We start from the raw sequence: 25,258 nt of genomic DNA on the forward strand, positions 1-25,258 counted from the left end.
CGTGAAATTAAACTACTCAATTTAAAAAAAAATAAAGTCTAAAGTAGTCTTGTGCACCTGCCTGAGTCCTTCACAGCTTCAGCAACTTCACAACCATGTTTTTGTAGTTGTAACTGTTTCTCTCCCCTCTTGCTGTCTTTCATGAACACACACAGGAAAAATTGACTGTAATGAAACTGACTATAGGAAGCACTTTTTGTCTAAAGCAGCGGTTCTCCAACTGTGAGGCAGGCTTCCCAGGAGGCGTGGGAATGTGTCAAGGGAGCTGTGAGCTGTGTGCTTTTTGAGTTCTGGCTGTCAACCCTGGTGGGTGGGCCTCATGCAGAAGAGTTGTGCACACCTGGGAGGCAGTGATAAAGGGGACAGCTGGAGCCCTGCCACCTGGGCTCAGGCTCTCCTTCCCTCCCCACAATCCCTCACCTGGACATGGTGGCAGCAGCAGCGCAGAAGTAAGGGTGGCAATGGGGCATCAAGTCTGGTGTGAAAAGTGATATTGACAGATATCACTCTGCAAACCTAACTTCTGTGTTCAGAGCTGGGTGCCTTGTCAACAGCTGCTGCTCTCGGGTCTGCCTTCAGAGCTGGGGGTAGTATATGTACTTGAGGGGGAGGGTTACATAAAACAGACACAGAGAAGAAGGGCCCAATCAAATAAGTTTGAAAACCACTGGTCTAAAGTAAACAAAATGGAGAAATAATTTTCCTCTCTCTTATAGCAATATTAGATGTTTGTATCAACAGGTAAACTCAGATATGTGACTTTCTAAGTTGGTGGTGCCCCTCCTATTTTATTAAACCCTTTGGTAAAACTCTAGTCACTTATAAGCACTTTACAAATCAATGACAAGACTACTTCAGACACCCTCACTTGGTCTAACAAAAAGCATTTAGGGTAAGGTATGTTGTGACAATTGGTCTATAACTTTTGCCTGCTTAGAAATTTAGCCTAGAAGTAATTTTCAATAAAGAATGTTATAAATGTGCAAAAGGACCAGACAGAGACTAAATCAATCTAAACAAAAAAGGCCACATTGATATAATTCACGGAGTAAAAACAGGAGATGTAGAACTGGAAATTAATTAGCCAAAATTAGTGTACAAAATAAGGGTATTGGCTGTTTTTCTCCCATCACTTCCCTTTTTGGGTCCTTAAGTAAAGAGACTTTGGGGAAAACAGACGGGGTTACAGAAAAAATCTTCCCCTCTTGGCTGTGTTTAGTGGGACACATGGCCTTTGTCATTCTGATCCTGAGAGATACCCAGACCAATCCTGAGAGAGTGACTCTGATGACATCGCCACTTCTACCAGCTACTGCTGAATTCCAGTGCCACCTGAGATGAAATGGCATTGAACTTTAACAGCAGCAATAACCACTCCAGCCTCTCTCAACTACACCTCTACCTCGATATAACATGAATTTGGATATAACATGGGAAAGCAGTGCTCAGGAGGAGGGGAGAGCGAGGCTGCACACTCCGGTGGATCAAAGCAAGTTTGATATAACATGGTTTCACCTATAACGCAGTAAGATTTTTTTTGGCTCCCGAGGACAGTGTTATATCAAGGTAGACATGTATCTTCTCTCTTCCTCAAAAGGACAGTTATTACTATCCGACACCTCAAAGAGATTGTCAATCTGGGGGTGCTGAAGCCCTCTCCAGCTAAAGGGAAACGAAACACAGGATGCTCTTAAAATGGAGGCCTTATTTGATATTTTACTTTTCAAATGCTTTCACTGTTTTTCCTTCTTTTCTTTGTCTTTAATAAAAGGTTAAAATGTTTTTAATGGTATTTGCCATGGTACTAAGCAGACCTTGTTTAGCATTATTTAATGTTGGACAATGACTGGGTTATGTTAACATCTTTGGCCCATTTATTCCATCTAGATTAAGAGAACAGGTCCAGGTCCATCTTAAAGTGGTGAGCAAGCCTTACTTCAACAAAACTTTGATAGCAACATTTCTATGGGAGAGATGGTAATGCAGCTAGAAAGGGAACTTCAAGAAAAATAAGCAAGAAGGAGTCTGTGTTTTGAAATGGTCTTGCCTTGCCTTACAAATCACCAAGCCATTGTAAACTCTTTTCCTCAGCTTCTCAGATAAAGAATTTGATGAGCCAGCTTGGAACCAAACAGGACTCCAGCAAATTGCAGGAAAACCTGTAAGTATTACCTGAACAAACATAAGTGTGCATGTGTATGATGGAAATAGACTGGGTCTCTTCTGGTTAGTGAGCAGTATCCTGAGCGAAACTCCACAGGGTGGGAGGGTGGCGGTAGAGAGGGAGTGTGTGTGGTGTGGCAAGGCATAAACATGACTTTCTAGTTCTCTCAAAAAGGCTAAGTTGGTGGATGAAGGGAATTTGGTAGTTGTACTGGAGTCAAAAGCCATTAATATCTGCTTGCAATGGACACTGTCATGTGGATCAAAAACTGGCTGAAGGGTCATAAACAAGGGGGATTAACAGCCATGTATCAAACTGTTGCAGGCTAGAGCAGGATCTGTGATGGAGCTGATACTATTTTAAGCTTCACTTATGATTTAGAAGAGAGTAAATGTCATATTAACAAAATTCTTGGATCCTAAATTAGGAGGAGTAATGAGAAGGTAATATTCTGAAGGGGGAGAAACTCCTGTAGTGCCAAAAGACTAGGCAAGAGAATGATAAGCAGCAATAAATTATGGCAATCAAAATGCCTAATGTAACTTTAAACACTGTAGAGGAGAATATGCCACTGGGTGACAAACCGCAGGGAGTTCAGATAGAACAACCAACATTCTCAAAGGGTCTGGAAGGACTGACCTAAGGCAATTACACATAGATTGTCTAAGGCCTTGTCTACACTACACTCAACAGTGGGGGTGTACACATTGCAAAGCTAGCTTTGTCGGCAAAACTCTCCTGTTTTGTGACAGAATAAAACCGCCTCAGCAAGAGGCATAATGCTTTTTGCAGCAAGTTTAAAATGACAAAGTGTCAGTGTAGATGCAGCTGTTCATTCTGTCGCCATAACTGGCCTCCCCCAGTATCCCACAATACCCACTGTGATCACTCTGCTGCCCTGGATTCCAGCTACAAAGGCATACGCCCTTCGCCTTCCAAAGCTGCAGGAAGTTCTGACAGCTGAGCATGCTACTCCATTCTGGCAGCAAAGAGCAAATCATTAACGTGGAATCCTCCTCTCCCCTGCACTGGGAACACAGCGGCAGACAGGCTGCTGCGGCAGCGGTTTGGGAGGTGGGAGGGAGACTGCTGTGCAGAGCTGGGAATGGAGGCATCTCCCTTTCCTGCCTCAGGACTGGATGCTTCTGGTTGCTGTCTGAATTTAGAGACAACATGCTGACACACTCACTCTTCCCCCAACACGTACTCTGTCTGTCTCACATACACACTTCTCCCCTACTCTCATATACTCCCCCAACACAGTCCATCTCTGTCTCTACACACACACGCCCTCCCCCCCCCCCTTCAGTTGAAAAGTGGCTGGCAATCTAGTAGGATGCCCATGGAACAATGGGATTAAGAAACCTGAATCATGTGATGCTGTGCCTGCCCATGAGGCACTGCAAAACTTTCCCAAAGCACCCTGCGGCCAGTTGCACGGTGGGATAGCTACCCTCAGTGCACTGCTTTCTGTGTCAGTGCAAGAGCTGCTAGTGTGCCTGTGCTCTACCAACACAAGGAGCATAGTGTAGACGTGCAACAGTGCTTTAATTAAAGTGGCATAACTTTTGTCAGCAAAACTCTGTAGTCCTAAGCAAGGACTACAGTTGTACACAAGCGTACAAATAATTGAAGGGTGTAAGCAGCAGAATGGTAGAGAAATAACTCAGGAATAATAAGAGGAAATTATTAAAAGGAAAAATCAAATGAAAACCCAGAAAAACTTCCTAACTGTGAGGTCTCCTGATAATGGAATGATCTCCCAAAGGAAATAGATTAGTTTTTTTGAACATTAAAATTAGAGTTGATCAAATCTAGAAAATGTGCAGTGAAGAATCAGTGACACCCAGAGGTGAACTAAATGGCCATAGAATCTCCATGTTACAGATTCTTTGAAAAGAAATATCCAATTTATTTGCATTGGGTTTACTCCAGTGCAAAGAAATCTCTTGGGTAAGGCTTGTTGGCAACCTTTTGTCTATGAGAGACTCTGGGAATTGCAGTCTGTGATGTAGATGGTTTGCAATGTCTCATGTGACTGAACGTGCAAATCTCTTGGCAGTTATTGCAAATGTATATATTTGGGTTGGGAGTTGCTTGCTTCCTCTGAGCTCTTTTCTCTTCAAGCTGTAGGAGCCAACTTCTGTCATGGACTTTGTCTCCATCAGGGTATCAATGACGCTACTTATTATGGTTACTTGCCAAGATTTCCCATTGGCCAGGATCAATTCCAGATTCCTTCATATCTTGCTTGCATATCTCTTTATAGTGAAACTTGGGACGTTCTGTTGTTCTTGTTCCCTCTGATAGCTCCCTATATAGCGTGTTCTTGGGTATGCATCCATCTTCCAAGCTACTCAGAGGGCCTTGCCAGGGCAGACGTCTTTGCTTGAGCAGGGCTGTCACACTTGGTAAATTTGCCTTTTGAAGAACCTCTGTACTGGTGACTTTATCCTGCCATTTGATGTTGAGTATACGGTGTAAACAATGTAGTTGGAAACTATTTAACCTTTTCTCCTGATAAGCATAAGTTATCTATGTTTCCCCACCATACATGAGTGCTGAGTACGTAGGCTTAGTACACTAGCATTTTGGTCTTGATGGTAAACTTTGAGTTGTTCCATGCTCTTTTAGTCAGTCTGCTGAAGGTGGTGGCAGCCTTTGCAATGCGAACATTTAGTTCTTCATCCAATGAGAGGTTGGTGGTCACAGTAGAACCTAAATAGCTGAACTTTTGGATGATTACTAGCTGGTTTGCATGTAGGATAATTGAAGGATCTTGTGGAACCCGCCTACCCTAATACAACCATTTTCTTGATGCTGATGGTTAGAGCAAATGCCTGACAGACACTTGAAAGGTAGTCCATGAGTTCTTGTAGTAGGTCTTTATTGTGGGCTATGAGGGCAGCATCATCAGTGAATAGAAGTTCCCTGATTAGCTCGTTTTTAACTTTAGTTTTGAACTTAAGTTGGGATAGGTTGAAGAGTTTCACATCTGATCTCGTATGGAGATGCACTCCATCCTTCGTGTTCTTAAACGCACAATTCAAGAGTACCGGGAAAAAGATTCAAAAGAGTGTAGAGGCAAGAACATATCCTTGCTTTACTCCATTTTTCATCTCAAAAGCTGTCTGAAGTGGACCCCTCAAACTGGACAGTTGCTCTCATGTTGTTGTGGAATGAATGTATGACTTAACAGGGTTGGTGAGCATCCTGTCTTTTCTAGTATTTCAAATAGACCTGCTCTGCTGACTGTGTTGAATGCTTTGGTTAGGTCCACAAAAGTGATGTACAATGGTCAGTGTTGCTTTTTGCACTTTTCTTGGAGTTGACACAGAGAAAATATCATGTCTATAGTTCTTCCAGCCCTGAATCCACACTATGATTAAGGGTAGGCGCAATTCACCAGCTGTTGTAAGTGCACTAAGGTGACTTTTGCAAAAGCCTTTCCTGCTACGCTTAGTAGCAGGATGCCCCTGAAGTTGTTGCAATTGCCCTTTTTGCCTTTATTTTTATACAAAGTGATGATGTTTGCATCGCGCAACTCTTGTGGTGCTTCACCCTCTTTCCAGCATTTAAGTAGCAGCTGATGAAGATATGGTAATAGGTTGTCTCTCACACTTGAGGATTTCCTCTTGGATGCCATATTTTCCAGGAGTCTTGCCACTTGCCCACTTCTGCAGTGGGCTCCACCTCTAGTTCTGGCATGACCTGTAGAGCTGGCATTTGGTCTAGTGATTTGCTGGTGATGTTTGTTTCTTGTGCATATAGCTCTGAATAGTGTTCAACCCAACGAGACAACTGCTTGCTTTTATCTATAATCATTTCACTGCTGTGTGATTCGAGAGGGGCAACCTTGTTGACAGTGGGACCTAGAGCTTTCTTCAGGCAGTCATACGTGACTGTGAGGTTTCCTGTGTCTAAGGCTGTCTGTATCTCTTCACAGACCTTGATCCAGTAATCATTTGCACAACATCTTCTTGCTCACTTTTGCATGTCAAAGTCTCACTTTGGGACTTTGTTTATTTCTTGTTGTGTTCCAGATAGAGGCTGTGTTCTTAACGTTGATGAGAGGTAATAGTTCTGCTTTGTTTTCTTCAAACCAGTCCTTTTTTGATGGTCTCTTTCCCCCAAATGTAGCTAAAGCTGTTTCATAGAATCATAGAACTGAAAGGGCTGAGAGGTCATCTAGTCCAATTTTCTGCCCTCAAGACAGGACTAAGTATTATCTACAATATCAGAAGGGTAGCCGTGTTAGTCTGAATCTGTAAAAGCAGCAAAGAGTCCTGTGGCACCTTATAGACTAACAGACGTATTAGAGCATGAGCTTTTGTGGGTGAATACCCACTTCGTCGGTATTCTGACTGCATGCGACAAAGTGGGTATTTACCCACAAAAGCTCACGCTCCAATATGTTTGTTAGTCTATAAGGTGCCACAGGACTCTTTGCTGATTTTATTATCTACATTATCCCTGACAGGTGTTTGTCAAAGCTGTTCTGTTCATAAAAATCCCCAATGATGGAGATTTCACAAGCTCCCTAGGCAATTTATTTCAATGCTTAACTACTCGACAGTTAAAGTTTTGTTTTTTGTTGTTTTTTTTTTCCTAATGTCCAACCTAAACTGCCCTTGCTGCAACTTAAGATCATTGCTTCTTGTTCTGTCCTCAGGGATTAAGAAGAACAAATTTTCTCCCTCCTTGTAACAACCTTTTATATACTTCGTGGATTGTTGTTCTTAAATCTTCCCAAAATTCCTCTGTCTTCTCAGGTAATGACTTCCCATGCATGCTAAGTTCAAAAGTCTTCACAAAGTCCTGGCAATTCCTGTGGTTTTTAGTGTTAATAGCATTGATTTGGGGCTTGCTCCTAGGTTTTGCTCTGTCGTTTCTTGGCTGTAATCTTCACTTTGTGACACTGACCACTCCTTGATTATTAGCAATCAGTGCTGTGGAACATGTGAGTGTTCTGCACTAAGGATAGGTCTTTCCTCCTTACAATAACAGTCTAATTTGTGCCAGTGGCCTGGTCGTGGATGTCACTATGACACTTTGTGGCACTCTTTTTTTCCTGTAAAATATGAATTGGTAATGCATATTTTGGTTCTGGGTGCAGCATTCAAGACGTCGTTGGCTGTTCTCATTCATCTTGCCAATGCCAAAATGTCCTAGGCAATCTGGCCATGAGTTGTCTGCACCAACTCTTACATTAAAGACACCAAGGAGGAAAAGTTGCTCAGTTGATAGTATTCTTTTGATGACTTAATGCAAAGAGTCGTAAAATATATCCTTCTCCTTGGGGTTAGATTTCAGTGTTGGTGCATAGGCACTAATGATGTTCACAGAGCCGATGGTCATCTGAAGTTTAAGTGAGATGATACACTCTGACTTCCCAATGGGTGTTTCTAGGAGCTTTACCTACTTGTTTCTCACAGCAAAACCAATACCTTGCAGACGATTTTCTTCACTGCTTTTACCTTGCCAAAATAAGGCCTCTTGACAGAACCAGCATCTGCAAGTCTTGTTTCCTGAAGTGATGCAATGTCAACATTGAGTTTGTACAGCTCAGTCTATCAATGCTGATTTCTGTATGCTGTTTTTGTATTGTAGGTCATTGTTGGTTAATCCTGGACAAGTGGTCCTGACATTCCAGCTTCCAAGCTGAAAAGTTCTTGGTTTCTTATTTTTGCCAGGTGCAAGGTTTCAATCTGCATTTCAACTTTTGGTTTAGCCCACGCATCCCAGGAGGCGGACAGACCATGGCGGGTCAGCACATGACTGTTCGGGGTCTGCTGACTTTGTTGCAGGCAGTGACTGACTAATAGAACACTGTGATTCCTCCTATCGTTGATGGTGATCTGTGGCACCCTCCTCTTCACCAGTCAAGTTAGAGCTTATAACCCATAACTGCCACCTTCAGTGTTGTGTCCAAATCTAAATGAAGGCTCTTTGGCTGCCTGCCTGGAAGGCTTTAGTCAGTTTCAGTTTCTGCCTATAGGTAAAGAGCCTTCTGGGTGGCCAGCTAGCAAGCCAAAAGCTTCTGGTTTGGCTCTCCCCGAACAGAATTTTCTGGAAATCCCTTCCCATGAAAAATCTGATGGTTTGGCTTTGTCTCTTTTTTTGGGATGAAAAATTTGTCAGATGAAATCTCATCCTGTAACAGATTTCCATTTTCAGTGACAAGGTTCCTACTTATAAAAGGGAGCCCCTTCTCTTCCTGTAGCCTCTGTTTTGTCATTCCGAGCTGTTCAGTACAAATTTGAGGGCTGCTATGTATAATAGACACCTGGGTGGATATGGAACATGTTTATAACATTCTACATGAAGTGCAGAACACTCTAAACTTTTTCAGAATGTAAGCAGGACACTGCTAATGCTTGAGTGCTTCAACTAGATTTTAGTTGATTTGATCTGGATTTAATGCTGTCAGTCTAATGAATCTAGTTTCCAGTTAATATAGTTCTGTTATAGAAAAACTCTCAGCTTTCACTTGAAGGGATTATTAGTACTTAACAATAGTGCTTTCTAGGGTGAGACTTCCAAGTGTACTGGTACAAAAATGCAGGAAAATCATAGTGAACACAACCATCAAATTAACTTCTCAAGCATCACTATAGTTTACCTGCTGTGAGCTAGAGTATGCAATGAGGCAACACAAACTCTACTAAACCTGACCGCTTAGTCCTGTACATCCATTGGGCTATATGGTTGATAGCTTTCTTCTTGGTGTCTTATGGGCATGCAAAGAACTTATTGACTAGTGCTTTTTTGTATCCCTTGCCTTCCTTTCCCCATCTTATACTCTGACCCACCACTAAGTTCTGTGTGCACATGGCAGGAGAATGAAACTCGTAAGAAACTTAATCTATGCCGTGATAGCACTCTTGGTTAATGAATGAATTCCTTCCAAATCCACCTTCCTAGGGCAGAAAATACTACAAATTACAGTAAGGTGTCTGGAAACTTTGTGACATGAATTTAATGTAGATCATATGGTAGGCGTACTAATGATATGTACAGTTTCCAGTGGTGAACTGTCTGGGTATGCTAAAGCAGAACTGTGTGTGTGTGTGTGTGTGTGTGTGTGTGCAACTAAGGACTTTTCATAGGTTATGGTTGGCTGTCTATTATAGAAGATCATGACTTCTTATAGCAAAGCATTCTGGGACCATCCTAACTTGCTGGGACAATAGTATTCATAGGTTCCAGAAACCTGTCTATGGTACACCCAATGTAACCACTAACTAAACAATTTCCTCCCCTCCCCCCCCATTTCCATGGCTTGTGTGTATCACGTTATGATGGGCATGGTAATCATTGTTCATGGTCACCAAAATGAAAGCAAAACTACTAAGCAAAAATTGGGACCCAGTCAGCATTTAAAGAATTACACTTCTGTCTAAAAATGTTTTCCTTAGATGACTATGGAAAGATTTGAATAAGCAGCTGTTCTGTGCACTTGAGATTCTTCTTCTTACTGTTTTATGATGTGTGCCATTTTCCCAGGTTTTTTGTCCCCCTTACTGCAGGGGTTCTCAACCTTTTTCTTTCTGAGACCTCCCCTCCCCCTCCCAAAATGCTATTTAAAACTCCATGGCCCACTTGTGCCAAAATAATGGGATTTCTGTGTACAAAAGCCAGAGCTAGCGTTAGGGGATAGCAAGCAGGCCACTTGCCGGGGGGGCCTCATGCCACAGGAGCCCCCACAAAGCTACATTGCTCAGGTTTCAGCTTCAGCCTCAGATGGGAGGGCTAAGGTCCTGGGCTTCAACCTCATGCAGCAGGGCTTCGGCTTTCTGCTCTGGGCCCCAGTGAAGCTAATGTTGGCCCTGCTTGGTGGCCCCCCTGAAACTCCTCACAGCCCCCCAGGGCACCTTGGATCCCTGGTTAAGAACTGCTGCCTTACAGCAATAAGGAGGAAAGAAACATCTTAGTGACTGCTGAACCACAAGGTTTGGTAGGAGGTTTAGAGCAGATGTAGAACCTGAAATGACCTTAAATACTATTTTTAACGTAGCTAGGCTGTGTCCTCTTTAAGTAACATGTTAACAAAATATGTGCAAACTGAAGCTACAAATGCACCCTAATACAAAAGTTAGAAGTCAGTTCCTCCTGTCACCTTGAGCAAGGGAAGATGCTGTCTGCTATGCAGTGTTTTATAACGCCTGCAACTCCTTACTGAGGAAATGGTACTTGGGACTTGTCAGGTAAAGACTATTCTAGTTATTTGATTCTGATACTAATAAGCTTCTGCAGACTCTTAAGAATTCTCTTCCCTCTTGGCATGGGAACTCCTAATAATATTTAGTGCTGTAAGTGCAAGTGGAACTTCCTGGGATAACCTGACAGTTGTAAACATCGAGCTGCAATAATTTGAATTGTCATAATGTGCCACTTAAACGTGCATGATTTTGGAACCCTTATGTGGTACGATGACAAATGTTAATTGTTTGGAAACTATACTAACAAATTAGTTCAGAGGAAACTACATAAGCTTATATTTTTATTTTAGACAACAGTTACAGCATTCTGCAAACCGGCTCGCCAAGGAGACAAACGAGTACCTAAAGGAGCTGGGATCTCTGCCACTTCCCTTATCTGCTTCTGAACAGGTTTGTGGGGTGAAGCTTCAGTGAAAAGGAAGAAAAATTATCCTAATATTTTCTTAAGAAACAAACACAATAACTTGTGTCATTACAGTACAAGTATGAACTAGCAAATCTAGGTTATCTGATAGGGTGACCTCTGTCTAAAGAGAGCAGAGAGCACCTGAAGAAGTGAGGTTTTTTACCCATGAAAGCTTATGTCCAAATATATCCGTTAGTCTTTAAGGTGCCACCAGACTCGTTGTTGTTTTTGTGGATACAGACTAACACAGCTACTACCCTGGTACAGAATTGTTTAGGGATGCTTTAAAATGGTGAGTGAAGCTAGAGAGTCCTCAGTGCCCCATGTCGCTTGTGTTTGTAGAACACAAAGTTTGATTTTCAGCTTGCGTGGATTTCTGTGCTGAGACTTTTTATCCCAAAAGAGATTGGAACACAACCTAGATTTGTGATCATTCTGACACAGTGATGTGACAGGCTTCTTGGTATAGTGTAAACTAGGAAGTCTTCTTGTAACGAAGAGGGTCTTTAATCCATTAGCATACTGATCAGCCTCTGTCTCATGGATTTACCATGGGTGCATGATCCTGGAACCTCCGAGTTCTAATTCTGGCTCTGCCATTCAGAGCTTGCCCACAATGGACATTACTGCACAGCAAGCCAGGGTGTGACTCTACAGTGCACCAGCTTGCTGCACACTTATATTCCATGTGGACACTGTTGCAGTGCAATGGGAGTTCCACAGTGCACTCATAGTGTACCACCACTTCAAATAGCAGTATGTCAGAGGGCATCCATTGGTCTAATTTCTGTTGTCAAGTTGAATCAAAGTATTGCAGCCCACAGCTAGGTTCCCTATAAGATGCACAGCCGTGCAACAGGCTATTTAGGGACGCGCAGGTCCCCCGGCCCAGCTCCTCCAGAATGGCAGGGGAGAGGAGCCCCTCCCCCGGCCCTGGCCTGCTAGAACTGCAATGGCTGGGGAGAGGAGCCCATCACCTGGCCCAGACCGGCCCAGCTCTGCTGCACCTGCCACAGCCAGGGAGAGGCACCCCTCCCTCCAAGCCCGGGTGGTACTGTGGGGAGAGAGAGCTGGGGGAGTCATGCACCATAGCCCCGGGGCAGCCTGCACCCCAAATCCCTCATCCCTGGCCCCACACCAGAGCCCTCACCCCCTATACCCCAACCCTCTGTCCCAGCCATCACCTCCATGTTGGTGCACACAACAAATTTCACTTTGCACATGGGTGGGAAAATTAGAGGGAACACTGGCCCACAGGCAACTAGATTTATGTGCCACAGGCAGAGAATAAGAGGGACTGAGGGCCTCAAGTACATTTTGGGGAATCCCTTCCTCAGCCCTGCAGCTGGCCAGCTGAACCCTGAGCTTTTAGGAACATAAGACACACACTAGAAGTGAGCTCCTGGGCTGTTGAACCCCTCCCCCTCTGCAGCATAACAAGCAACCGCATCATACAATTGTAGTCATAAACTTGTCCATCTCTCTCTCTCAACTCCTATAAATGCGAGAGACACCACTATAGCAAAACTGACTCCCTGGTCATATTGGAACAGATACAGCCAGGCAATGATTACAGGTGCTTGTCTTGCTAGATGAGGCTTTAGCTTATCTGCTTCTGTGGGTGGGGCAAGGTTTGTCATTTGTTACCAGTGACTCTGGTGGTGAGTTTGCATAGCAGATTTGAGTTCTGAGATGAAGACTGGGAGGAGTGTGGCAAGGATGGCTAACCCACCAAAAGGAAGAGACTTGGGAGTTAGTGTGGGATTGTAACAAAAAGTAATTGCTTCACCCTGAAGAACTGGTGATAAACATTCTTTCTAGGCTGCCTTCTCAGCCGACCTACGCACAGAAGAAAAAAACACAAAAACCTCGCTGCAGGAAAGTTGCTTGGGAGTTCATGGACATTGTTTCAAAGATATCTTCTGTGCATCCTTCACTATTGTGCGAGTGACAGAAGGTTGAATGCCCCAGACTAGATCTTCCTTACCAACAGGAAGGTTGGGAGATTTATGTGGAATGCCCTTGAAAAAGCTCCATGGTTCCAAATGAGAATTTTTTCTGGTTTTTTCAGGACTTGCAAGTACCCATTGTGCTCCTCCATACATGGAGGGCTCAGCTGCTCATCAGAAAGTCTTCTCAGATTACAAGCCAACAATTTAAACTTTTGCATCACTGAAGTAAAAGACTTAGGTGGCTGATTATTGCAGGCATGTGCAATGTCTGACTATAGAAACGGACATGTAGGTCTGTACTGTGTTCCTATGGGTTAATTTCTTATTGCAAGAAATGCAGTGTTAATTCTACTTTCACAGGAGTGTCAGGTTTCTAAGAATACATTAAGCATGTGATGAGGCTTAGGAAAATGTGCATTTAATTATGAACTTGGGCACTGAGGAATTCTGCTTCCTAATGCAACTAACTGCACAAATCAATGCTGTTGTATCCTACAAACTGTATAAGGAGAGTAGAATGAGAACTCTCCTCACTTCCTGAGTGCAGTAGAACAGGGATGCTTCTCAAAAACAGGGGCACTGATCCTTTGCAGAACAACAAGGGCTTAATAAACTCATTTGTAAAATAAGAGCCCTGTGTTTAATAATTCAGAAATGTAAATGACCCAGTTAGAGAAATGAGCTGGCAGCCCTTGGCTATGTATTTAAAATACAAAAATGAATTTCCAGGTTGTGCCTTTCCCTAGGGAATGTCTGCCAACCCCACGCTTTCCCCTCCCCATACAGGAGATATTATTAGAACTGGGATTTTTCAAAGTCTGTCGTGTGGACCACATCTTAAGAATCAGAGGTGTAGCCGTGTTAGTCTGGATCTGAAAAAGCAGCAAAGAGTCCTATGGCACCTTAAAGACTAACAGACGTATTGGAGCGTGAGCTGTCGTGGGTGAATACGGACATGCATCTGATGAAGTGGGTATTCACCCATGAAAGTTCATGCTCCAATATGTCTGTTAGTCTATAAGGCGCCACAGGACTCTTTGCTGCTTTTACACATCTTAAGAGACTCCCTTCCCTTGTATACCATGATGCAGACCACTTCTCCCTCCCATTGAGCAAGCTAACATCCCAGTGATAAATACAGCAATTGTGTACATGGTTTTCCTCACACTTTCCATGTAATGTATCTTTTGCTGTTCTGTTGCAGTTTAGTAGATTGGGGGGGGAGGGGGGAAGGAGGCGGAACCAGTACTGTGTGAGCAGCCAACTCTCTGCAGACCACCAGGGAGTGCTCCACAGACTGCTGGTTTGGTAAACCCTGCATGGAAACGTTCCCTAGCTATCTGGATTCTGCAAGCTGTAGAAAGGCATGGGTGCTGGTTTTGTAGCAAGCTCACATATCCAGAGGAAATAGAAGGCCCATTCCAGCTCCATATTTCTCTGGCTTCTTACCAGAAACCTGCAGAGCTGCTTGGAGAAGGGGCTCAACTGTTGCTGTATAGTGGCTCTGTCCTTTGCCCACCCTCCCCTGGCCTTATGGCATTGTTATAGCGTTAAAATACAATTGGACTATGTATTCAGAACTGTTACTTAGTATCTTAAAAGGCATTTAGAAGCTATTTGCTGTAAGGGATAGCTGATTGTGGTGAAGAAGCTAAATTATAGGCAATGCAAAATTGTACCAAAATGCTGCATAGTGGAGCATTTGTTGGCCAACATCAAGTCTCTTTATCATTCTAATGTGCATTTGAATGCCCTTGCCTTTCCCTGGGAAGATAGTGGGAAGATCTAGTCATCTTATGAGGTTTCCTGCCCAAAGGCCTTGAGCACAAGATTTATGAGGAGAGGCTGAGGGAACTGGAATTGTTTAGTCTGCAGAAGAGAAGAATGAGGGGGGATTTGATACCTGCTTTCAACTACCTGAAAGTGGGTTCCAAAGAGGATGGATTTAGACTGTTCTTGGTGGTAACGGATGGCAGAACAAGGAGTAATGGTCTCAAGTTGCAGTGGAGGAGGTTGGGTTGGACATTAGAAAAAACTTTTTCACTAGGAGGGTGGTGGAGCACCGGAATGGGTTACCTAGGGAGGTGATGGAATCTCCTTCCTTGGAGGTTTTTAAAGTCAGGCTTGATGAAGCCCTGGCTGGGATGATTTAATTGAGGATTGGTCCTGCTTTGAGCAGGGGATTGGACTAGATGACCTCCTGAGGTCCCTTCCAACCCTGATATTCTATGATTCTATCTAACACACAACAAAAGGTAACACATCTCCATGGGAACTAAGGAGACAGGCCTGGCATAAACAAAATATAAGCCTTAAATAGATAAGCCCCAAGCACTCTCCTGCTAAATTTTGTGATAAAGGACGCAGTTTTGAGCCTTGACTGAAAGGGTGATGCTCATGTGCTGAGGCATATCCATGGGATGGGAAGAGTGCTCGGTGAAGGAAAATCTTGTCAATCATCCTCTTCAAGATACCGTTACGGGATCTACAGCAGCAGATATGGGGCAGCAGATGTTGCCTCAACCTGATCCTAAATTTTAAAGGCTTACATACCAATTGTAAGACTGAAATTCCATGCTCTGTATAGTTGTTCAACATATGCAATTCAGTTTCCCTCTAGTGGACAAGAAGTCCTTGATAAGTTATGCTGCCATGTTGATAGGGCCCTACCAAATTCATGGCCATGAAAGACATGTCATGGCCCATTAAATCTGGTCTTTTGTGGGCTTTTACCCTGTATTATACAGATTTCATGGGGGGAGACCAATGTTTCTCAAATTGGGGGTCCTGACCCAAAAGGGAGTTGCAGGGAGATCGCAAGTTATTTTAGGGGGGCTGCAGTATTGCCTCCCTTATTTCTGCTCTTTTGGAGCAAGATGGCCAGAGAGTGGTAGCTGCTGGCTGGGCACCCAGCTCTGAAGGCAGGACCCTGCGAGCAGCAGTGCAGAAGTAAGGGTGGCAATACCATACCATGCCATCCTTACTTCCATGCTGTAGGTCGCGGAGGCTCTGTCTTCAGAGCTGGGCTCCCGGCCAGCAGCCGCCGCTCTCCAGCTCTCCAGTTCTGAAGGCTGCCCCACAGTAGCAGTACTTCAACCCCCCACTCCCCTCCCATCCCCCAATAACCTTCTGATCCCCTCCCCACAACTTCTTTACGGGTCAGGATCCTTAAAATAACAACACTGTGAAATTTCGGATTTAAATAGCTGAAATCATGAAATTCACTATTTTTAAAATCCTATGGCCATGAAATTGACCAAAATGTGCTGTGAATTTGGTAGAGCCTTACATATGGAGTAATAGTTGCAATATGTGAATATCTCTTGCTGAAAGTGCCAATAATTACTTTTCAGCATCCCAGCCAAGAGTTCATGAAAGCCTGAATCAGAATGGCAAGATTCTTCCCAGAAGAAAGTATTGAAACTTTTAACTATCTGGATAGGCTTCATTGGATTATGCTACTGCCTCAAATGCCTTCTCATAAAACTGTTTTTGAAAAATTATTTATATTTGCTTAATAAGAATGTTGAAATGTGGACAAGAACTGACTAAAGGATCATAAACTGGGTAATAAACAGTACTGTCTCAAGTTGTAGGAAACCTGTATGGTAGATACCACACAAATCTGCCCTCATCTTAGTTAACATCCTTAATGAGCTAGAAGAGGGGTGTGCGTGGCACATTTAATGAAACTAGTACATGACACACAAAAAAAGGAAGAGCTCAACCCTAATGAGGACAGAATTCAACCAAACTAAACAAATATGAGAAATATGGAAAAGGTAAAATGAGACTTGCCTTGGAGGGAAATGTAGCTAATAAATCTGGAGAAAAACAAGCTGAAACACAGACAAGGAAAGCAGTTATCCCACAAGATTAAGGGATAATGGACCGCAAACTAAATGCAATGTTGTATTGTGGAATATGCAGCACTCTAGGGGCTTGTCTACACTGTGGATGCAACAGTAGCACAGCTATGGTGTTGAAGTGTGGACACTTTCTACAGCGATGGAAGGGTTTTCCATCACTGTCTTAAATCCACCTCCCCAAACAGTGATTGCTAAATAACTGGAAGCATTCTTCCATCAACCGAGCCACATCTACAGCAGGGGTTAAGTTGGTGTAGCTATGGTGCTTAATGTTGTGAAATTTTCACACTCGTAAATGATGTAGGAAGTAGCGAAGTAGACCAGGCCCAGGGCTGCGTACAGAGGCAGTTTATGGAACAGGAAGGTCGGTTCCCATGTACAGCTCTGTCGTAATCACATAGGGAACACACTATTCCATATTAAGGGAAATATTGACAAATTAGAGGGAACTTGAAGAAAGTCACTGACCATCCTCCAGCTTTTGTAGGATTCACTTGCCAGGAAAAGATAGGGTTAAATTCTTCTAACTTGGCTAAATGAGTTACTGAGGGATCTGCAGAGGACTTAGGCCTGTAGGTATCTGAATCTTGTTAACCTAAGGAGACTGGCTGATTATTTAGTACAGTCCATGTGGTATGATTAGGAATAATGGGTTGCAATGTACTAGGGTCTGGAAGTGTCTGCAGGAAAGTTTCCTCACTCTCTAAATTTAAAGCTAAACTAGAGAACCCCATGGTAGGGAATGATCTGGCATTGGCAGGGGCTGGACTGGGTAATCTGTCTGAACACTGGAGATAGGGGCCTCCTGAAGCTCCAAGATGGGGGATTGTCTCATCAGTAGATATTTGAATAACTAGTTATCTTATTTCAATTCTTTAGCGCCAACAGAAATTGCAGAAGGAGCGTTTAATGAATGACTTCTCTGCGGCCTTAAATAACTTTCAAGCAGTGCAGAGAAAAGTGTCTGAGAAGGAGAAGGAGACTGTAGCCAGGGCACGGGCTAGCTCTCGTCTCTCGGTAAGTATTTTAAGAGGAGTTGTATAATGAGCTCAGCGAGTTCTGAAGTCTTTATTACAAAGGCACCTTTCACTCAAATATTTGGACTTCTGTGACAAACCATAACCAAATGAAAATGTGCATGTTTGTGGGAGGTACACACCACGCTACTGAGATCTATCAGCTCATATGTCTGCATGGCTGAAGACTTCATAACTGTCATTCTGCACTGTCACTGAACAGTGTCTGTGTACTAGCTCTCTGTATTCCGAAGCACAGCAGGCCAAAAGTCTCTCAGTGCTTTGCCTGCTTACAGTAGTGGAGGAGGAGGAGGAGGAAAATCAGGCATGTGCAAGTATATGTGGAGAGGGGAACCAAAGCACAGCTGGTAGGCCTGTAATAAGACTGTCAGCACTGGCCTATAGCTCTCCAAAAAGACCTTAAATTTTGTCCGTCCTTGAGCTGCCTCTTGGCAGACACTCTCTCTCCATATCCCTTTTCCCCTTCCCTTGAGCCCCCTTTGTCCAACTGCTTCTTCAGTGCAGCTTCCAATTTTCTTCCTATCCGTGGTTGGTTAAAACCTTTTCTGGTGATGTTGTCTCTGTCTCTTGTAAGTCCCTGTGATTACTAAGAAGCATTCCTAATAAAATGGACAACTAAACCATTTTTTTTCAATCCCTCTTGCCCATTTTCTCCCCTGCTTTGTCTAATCCCCTTGGAATATTTATTCGTAATTCTGTTCCCTTGCTGAAGTTTATCATAATCCATGGGTTGATGGCTTTAGAAGTAAATGCACCAAAACACTTACTGTATGTGGATGAAGGAATTGACAAGCAATCACAAAGGACTTAAGCAGACTTTTTAGGGGGCCTCTTTCAGTAGCCTCTGACTTGCAGTGCCCCTGTAGCTTATGTCTAAAAACCAAAGTAACGCAAGCATCTTAAGGGTACTCATGTTAGTATGTTCCAACTCTTCAGCTCCACATAGTAAGAGTCCTGCTTTGCTGTGGTTGGTTGTGCCCATGATGCCTGCAGTTTGTGACAGTAATGAACCATTCCTCTCTTCCAGACTGATGAGAGACTCAAAGAGGAGCAGCTGGTCTCGTTTGATAGGTAACAACTACCTCTTGCATTCCTGGGGTGCATTTTATCACTTCCATCTGTGTGTAATTAATACGTTACTACAAGAAACTGCATTAATGCAGCAGTATCACTGAATTTGGTGCATAGAGTCCAATAAACCCAATTCCTACACAATAGAAAACATTTCCATATATAGTTAGTTTGTAAACCTTATTGTGGTGGTACACAGCTTCCAAACATTAAACTATTTCAAAACTAGGCTACTTCACATGTTGGCTGTTGGCCCTCCCAGAGATAATTAGCATCTCTTAATGTATTTTGACACTTTAAGGTCTTAAAACTTACTAGCTAGTGAAAACTCCTGGACAGTTGTGCACTAACTCGGACATGGAATCTTGGTACAGCTTTCCAAAGTATTTACTCTTGAGTGGAGAAGGAGAACACCAGCTGGTTTGTCCATAATAGTGCCTAGCCTGCCCAATGCTGTCTCTCCAGGATGCAGGTGATTTGGGGGTGGGGACGACCGGCTTGCTTTAACCTCTCTGCTGGTGTTTGTTTTCCTTTGCAGTTGTTTTTGATAGGGTCGTGGACTAAAATATCATAGGCTTTATTTTGACCTCCAATGCCATGCATCCAGTAGGTATCATTCAACCCAGACCCATGCATGGCATGCTCTGCCTAGTACTCAAAACAACATGCTTGCAGGTTGCCTTCCATAAAGACTTCCATCTGTTCCTTTTGTTCTTTGGGTGCCCTACAAACAACACACAGCCCCAAGCACAATAGGAAATACAAAGTTTCCCAGTATGTAGCCATAAGGAACACTTTCATCTAGAACAAAGCATCTTACACAGACCAACTTTTAGTTTCTTTACTGAGATTTTGAAGTATCCTTATGCAAAACCCATGCTTCATCCCTTCAGTAACCTGTCATCACTAGTCCAATTTGTCTCTAAGTACAACTGTATTACCAGAATCTATCTACTTGTACTAAAGGTTTAAATCCACTCCTGATTTGATTTTTTTCATCCCCGGGGGAAGCTTTCTATAATTCACTGGCATTGTGGCATGAATGGAGAGTGGAAGTATCTGCCGCTCAGGAGGAACAGGCCCTTAGTCTGTGTTCTTTCTGCAGTAATGAAGACTGGAATCAAATGCAGTCTCAAGAAGATGTAGCAATAACTGACCAGGACCTTGAACTCATTAAAGAGAGGGAAACGGCAATCAGGCAGTTGGAGGTGAGCTTTGGAGACTATCATTCACAGCCCCGACCTAAATAAAAGGGCCAGGTAACGTGCTCTAGGCTTGTCTATTTGTGCGGAAGAATCAAGAGAGCTAGGAGTTCAGTAGGCCCAGAGCTCCTTCTAGAGATGCTGATGCTTAGGTGAGTAACCTCCTCGCTGAAGAGGGCTGTGTGCAGGTCCCTCCAGCACCCAGCAGCGTTGCTCCAAAGTTGGTAGGAGTGACACTTTAATAAAAAAAAAAGTCATATGAATCCTGCACTGTGATAATTACTAGTGCCCTGGGACAACCACTGAATACCCATGAAGCTTGCTCTCTGCTGTATTTGGTGTATAAGTCTTGAAAGCTTTCATCTCTCATGAGGTAGACAAAACTGTTACCACAACCACTGAAAATCAACATCCATGTAGGATGGGAATTTTTTTATAGAGGGGTGTTTAGTCTGTTATGCCTTAGGCAGTATTCCTGAGATGGACCTTTAAGCAAAGAAGAAACTAGCTTTGGAAAAATATAATCTATCCCTGTTGTAACTTGTCAAATAGTTACTGACTAAACTGTTGTCTTCAGGCAGACATTTCGGATGTCAATCAGATATTTAAGGATTTAGCTATGATGATTCATGATCAAGGAGACATGATTGGTAAGTATACTTGGACAATAGATGCTCTGAAATATAACTCCTCTCTTTTATCTGGCTTTATTCTACACCTATTCCACATTTTAAATTCAATGTATATGGAAAAACTGATTTAAACCATAGCAGCTATTCTATATAAATGCCATATGATAGCATATTCTGTTAATCTTTAATTCTGCTGTTCTGAATTGGCTTTTAATATAACTTGAGTTCTCTCACCTTACACTTGTGTAGATAGCATAGAAGCAAATGTGGAAAGTTCAGAAGTGCACGTGGAAAGAGCCACTGAACAGTTACAGAGAGCTGCTTATTATCAGGTAAACTTTCTTTTGTGTGCTTTGCACTGCCATACATATTGACCGGTGCTATCGCCATATTGCACAGAACAAGGCAAACATACCCACTTCTGCAATCAGTCAGGCAAGTTTACATACAACTAGCAGGAGCTGAGGTGGGACTAATTCTTCTAATGAACTCCATCTCCTGGAAAGGATGCTCCCATGTGTGCTACTTGGCTTATTGATAAGATACTAGAAATTAACCATGGATTTCCTTTGAGACCCCTCTACTCAGCCTTCTCCCTCATGCAGGTGATATGATGTGGGGTGCATGGACCTGGAGAATAGCTGAAGGTAGCTGCTGGGTTTTGTCTTCAGTACTTCATTTTAAAATAAAAACAGATATTAAAAGATAACAGAGAACTCCTTAGCAGAGGCAGGTTATTGTGTTAGAGTGGAAACATTACAAGGCTGATCTTCAGACTGATACAGTAAATCTGTGAGTTTACCAGCCCAGGCAAAAATTTACTACCTAATACTTAGCATAAATACCAACACACGCAACCCCATTCACAAAAAACTTAATAGATGATTTCTCTCCCACCCACTCCTTGACATAGTGTCCCACCACATGCTCAGCTTGCGTCATCTTGCCATTTGCTGCTCAGTTCTCACCACCCACTCATCCATTCTTCCCTTTTGCACCTCAGCAGTTATCAGTTCTTTTTCCTGACCTACTAAATCTCTCTCTCAGCAACTTTTCAAAGCCCCTCATTTTGGCCACTTTGATTAGATCTCTAGTGTTGGCTTGATGGCATGCACCTCTCCTCCTGCCTGCCGCGTTTGCAGTTCAGGAGCCTGTGGCTGGACTAAGGTTCTGCTTCAGCTGCTCCCTTGTGTAGAGGGCTATGGCTAAGGAACTGGGCAAGCTTGGTCCAGGGTAGGAGACATATGGAGATGGGTAAGAGGAGGTTACAGTGCAGTAGAGCAGCAGTGGTCTGATCCTGGCTTCAGCTGTGAGGAAGGAAAAGGGCCCGTGCTAGTGGTGGTAGCTGTTCCTCTGCTTGCTCTTGACCAGAACTACGGTGTTGGAGCTCCCACTCCAATGGAACAGAATAGCAGCTACTCTCGCCATCCAGCAGCTTGCGATATCGTTTATGTCCTGGGACGACTTCACAATTTCACAAACACCAGGGCTGGACTCTAACAGTTTAGAATTTGCATGCATTATAGGCATTGGTCATACTTACCTAGACACAGTAGGAAGTTTCCGAAGGTAAGTGAGACTCTAAGGCTGAAGTGGGTAAACTTTAAAACAGCTGCATGTCTGTGTTCACGACCGGGTATATTACAAGCCTCCAGGTCAGGATGGGGATAGAGTACAGTGCAGAAAGCAGAGGCCATTACATCAAAGAGCAGAAATCATGGCTGATGAATTCACCCACATATCATTTGCATAGTTCCAAGAAGCTTCTTGTAACAGCCAGTTCAGGCACACAAAGGGAGATGCAATACGCAGGTAAATTGGTTATTCTTTGATCATGCCTTATGGATGCCCTCAAGGAATCCTAACAGCTGGGTGAGGTCTGACTTCTGTACAAGTCATACCGGTGTGTTCTATGATAGCATGGTCTGCTAGGCATTTTAAAACACAAGCTTGCTCGCTCTCCACTACTGTTTCAGCCAGCTTCAAGTATCTCTCACTCTTTTTTTTGACAGCAGCAGGAGTTGAGTCCAACCGTGTTCTGACTGCATCACCTCCTAGTTCTTTATGCTGTTAACACTGAGCATTTTTGGTTTGAGTCCATAAAGCACACTGATTTAAACAAAGTGTAATCTGTTCTCTGGGAATTTTTTTCCATTCTCCTCCTGAGTCAGGATAGATGTGCTGTGCTTCTACTTTCGCTGCTGTTTCCTGTCCAGAACTCTATAATTAGCTGAACTCCATTGAGTCTTCTGTCATCTGCTGTTTTAGTGTCAATATTTTTTGTTCTATTTCTTTCATTAGAAGAAATCTCGTAAGAAGATCTGCATCCTGATTCTTGGCCTTGCTGTGGCTTCTGTAATCTTAGGAATCGTTATCTGGCAGGCAACAAAATGAAGTCCTCATAAGAAGTCTAATTTCATTGCAGAGTTTTCCCCTGGGAAAACAGGCTGGCTAGTCTTGGAAATGAATTGACCACCTTGAGGGAGCACAAACCAGAATGTCCTCTAGTGATAGATTTAGAAACTAACATGCAGATAACTACTTGGAATTAGTGAACAGTGGAGACAGTATTTATCAATTTATGTACAAATTCTATTGCTTTATGTAACTAAACTATCTTGTATTTTTTTGCTTTCTGTATTGTATTATGATTACTCCCTGTCCCAACTGTATCTTGAAGAATGTGATCAGTAATTGGAGATGTCTTATTTTGGACAAGTGGCACTACAATTCTTCTAACATGTTTATATGTATAGTTATAGTTATACTTTGTAGGAATGATGCAAATAGGAATTACTTCCAAAGAGTGCACAATACTGATTCTCACTTAACCTTTACTCACCAGTTCCTAACGTCTCTAGTATCTGCCCCATGGTTTGATTACTCTCCAGGTGGCCATAGCTCTTAACTCTTCTAGAGAAACTTTACCCTTACATTTTTGAATGGTAAGGATTAAAATGCATGAGTGCTGAAGTTGGAACCACTAGTAGGCTTGGTGACTGATCAGTTTAGTCTATAGATAATAGTAACTGTTTTTATTCATGTTTGGTGGTGGGGTTTTTCACATCAGCGTTTGTGGTGACAATGCAGCATTTAACATAACGTTCTCTAACAATATATTCTTTCCTAGTGAGACTATAGCTGGTGGCTTACTGTTATCAAACACCTTAAATCTTCCCACTCGGCACAGCCACCACTTGTGTAAAATTCAAAAATTGCTATTGAAACCCGCCCTATGGCCTAGGCAGCCCTAAAATCTGTAACTGCACATTTAGTTTTTAACTAGTTAATGTGACAACTTCACATTTTTAATGGTGATGAGAGAGCCATGCAAGGTTGGAAACTGAGCCCAAGGGTTTGTTGAACTTTCTGGTTTGCATTAGCCCAAACCAAATTATTTAGAAATGACCCTTGAAGCTCTATGACTAGTTAGCAATGTGGAACTGGTACTAGAACAGATGATATGCATTTTGTGAACAAATACTAGTTATGAACATCTAATACTCTTAATCTTCTGTTCATAAGGGATAAAAAATTGGTTTAGTAGTAAATCAATAGTAGTTTTAGAATGGCGCAGAGTATTGCTTGACTAAGTCTTTCTATGGAAGAGATCTCTGGTTCTACTTAGTGTTCTGTAATGGCACTGGATAGCACTTACCTGCCACCCCCATTCCTCAATGTGGTTCTGAACTGAAATGCACTGATGGAAAAATAAGATTCTAGCTAAAGCTCATAATTGTGTGGTTAACTGCAGCATACTGGCCCATTTTGTATTTAATCTTTATTCCGTGTCTGTCTTAGTTAAAATACTAAACTAAATGTGAAAACTGTCATAATTGCACAATTTTTTGCACTATTGCACCATCATTCCACACAATAACTGCCAATAAACATTTTAAAAAGTCTCTTATTAATTGTCTCTCATACAATTTGAAGTGTTAAACTCCTTGTGGTGGAGTAAATGATACTTAGTCTCTAAAGGTGGAAAACATATTTCTTGAAACTTACCTCTCTAGGTAGGGTGGAAGGCTGTCTTCATTCCAGCCACTCTTGCTCGTGGCATTTACAGTGTTCATTGCTGTAGTGTAGTTAAAGGTAATGTAAAGTGAGCGCTAACTCACCTTTACGTGGAGGTGTACAAGATTTCAATGCTGAAACTCTGTTGGTTACACTGCAGTTAAAAGTAAACTAAACTTGACCTCTTACTGAACATTGTCTAGATAATAGTCCTGCCTTGAGTGCAGGGGACTGGACTATATGACCTCTCGAGGTCCCTTCCAGTTCTGTGACTGGATCATGTACATTGAAAGATTCGCCTAACATCGCTGTTGTCTAAATACGCTTTGGAGAGCTCATCCCACCCGGTCTGACTTAAGGGCAAGAGACATCAGTGCATGCTGCTTCTGACACCATCAGGTATTGCCACTAAATGATCCAAGACTTCGCCTCCTCCATGGACAGTGTGTTGTCTGTACTGTATTGATGATTGGGAAGTAACTCTTCAGTGTGGTGGGCCCATGTATGAAAACAAAGTGGTCTCTGTATGTTTCCACATTGGGGGATATGCCATAGTTGCCGCAGTTTCAGAATAGTCTAGAAAGCTGTGGCCTTTGCTACTACTTAAGTGCATCTTGTGTAGCACTAAATGTTTAGTATTGAAGCTTCCTTTTTCTGTGGTTGGTTGACTTCTCCCTGTTGGTTTT

General features: G+C 42.8%; 1 protein-coding gene across 1 annotated transcript in view; it reads left to right on the forward strand.

Moving 5' to 3' along the window:
* Positions 1-24,465, forward strand: part of STX12 (syntaxin 12) — a 38,307-nt gene extending 13,842 nt beyond the window's left edge. The window contains exons 2-9 of the mRNA XM_030539046.1: positions 2,092-2,161; positions 10,677-10,776; positions 17,493-17,630; positions 18,678-18,721; positions 19,827-19,929; positions 20,501-20,573; positions 20,805-20,887; positions 22,857-24,465. Of these exons, the coding sequence (XP_030394906.1) occupies positions 2,092-2,161; positions 10,677-10,776; positions 17,493-17,630; positions 18,678-18,721; positions 19,827-19,929; positions 20,501-20,573; positions 20,805-20,887; positions 22,857-22,949 (704 nt within the window). The 3' untranslated portion in view covers positions 22,950-24,465. The remainder of the gene's footprint in view (positions 1-2,091; positions 2,162-10,676; positions 10,777-17,492; positions 17,631-18,677; positions 18,722-19,826; positions 19,930-20,500; positions 20,574-20,804; positions 20,888-22,856) is intronic.
* Positions 24,466-25,258: the final 793 nt, after the last annotated feature.

Source organism: Gopherus evgoodei, chromosome 20 (genome assembly GCF_007399415.2).
Source record: "Gopherus evgoodei ecotype Sinaloan lineage chromosome 20, rGopEvg1_v1.p, whole genome shotgun sequence".
Taxonomy (NCBI): Eukaryota; Metazoa; Chordata; order Testudines; family Testudinidae; genus Gopherus; species Gopherus evgoodei.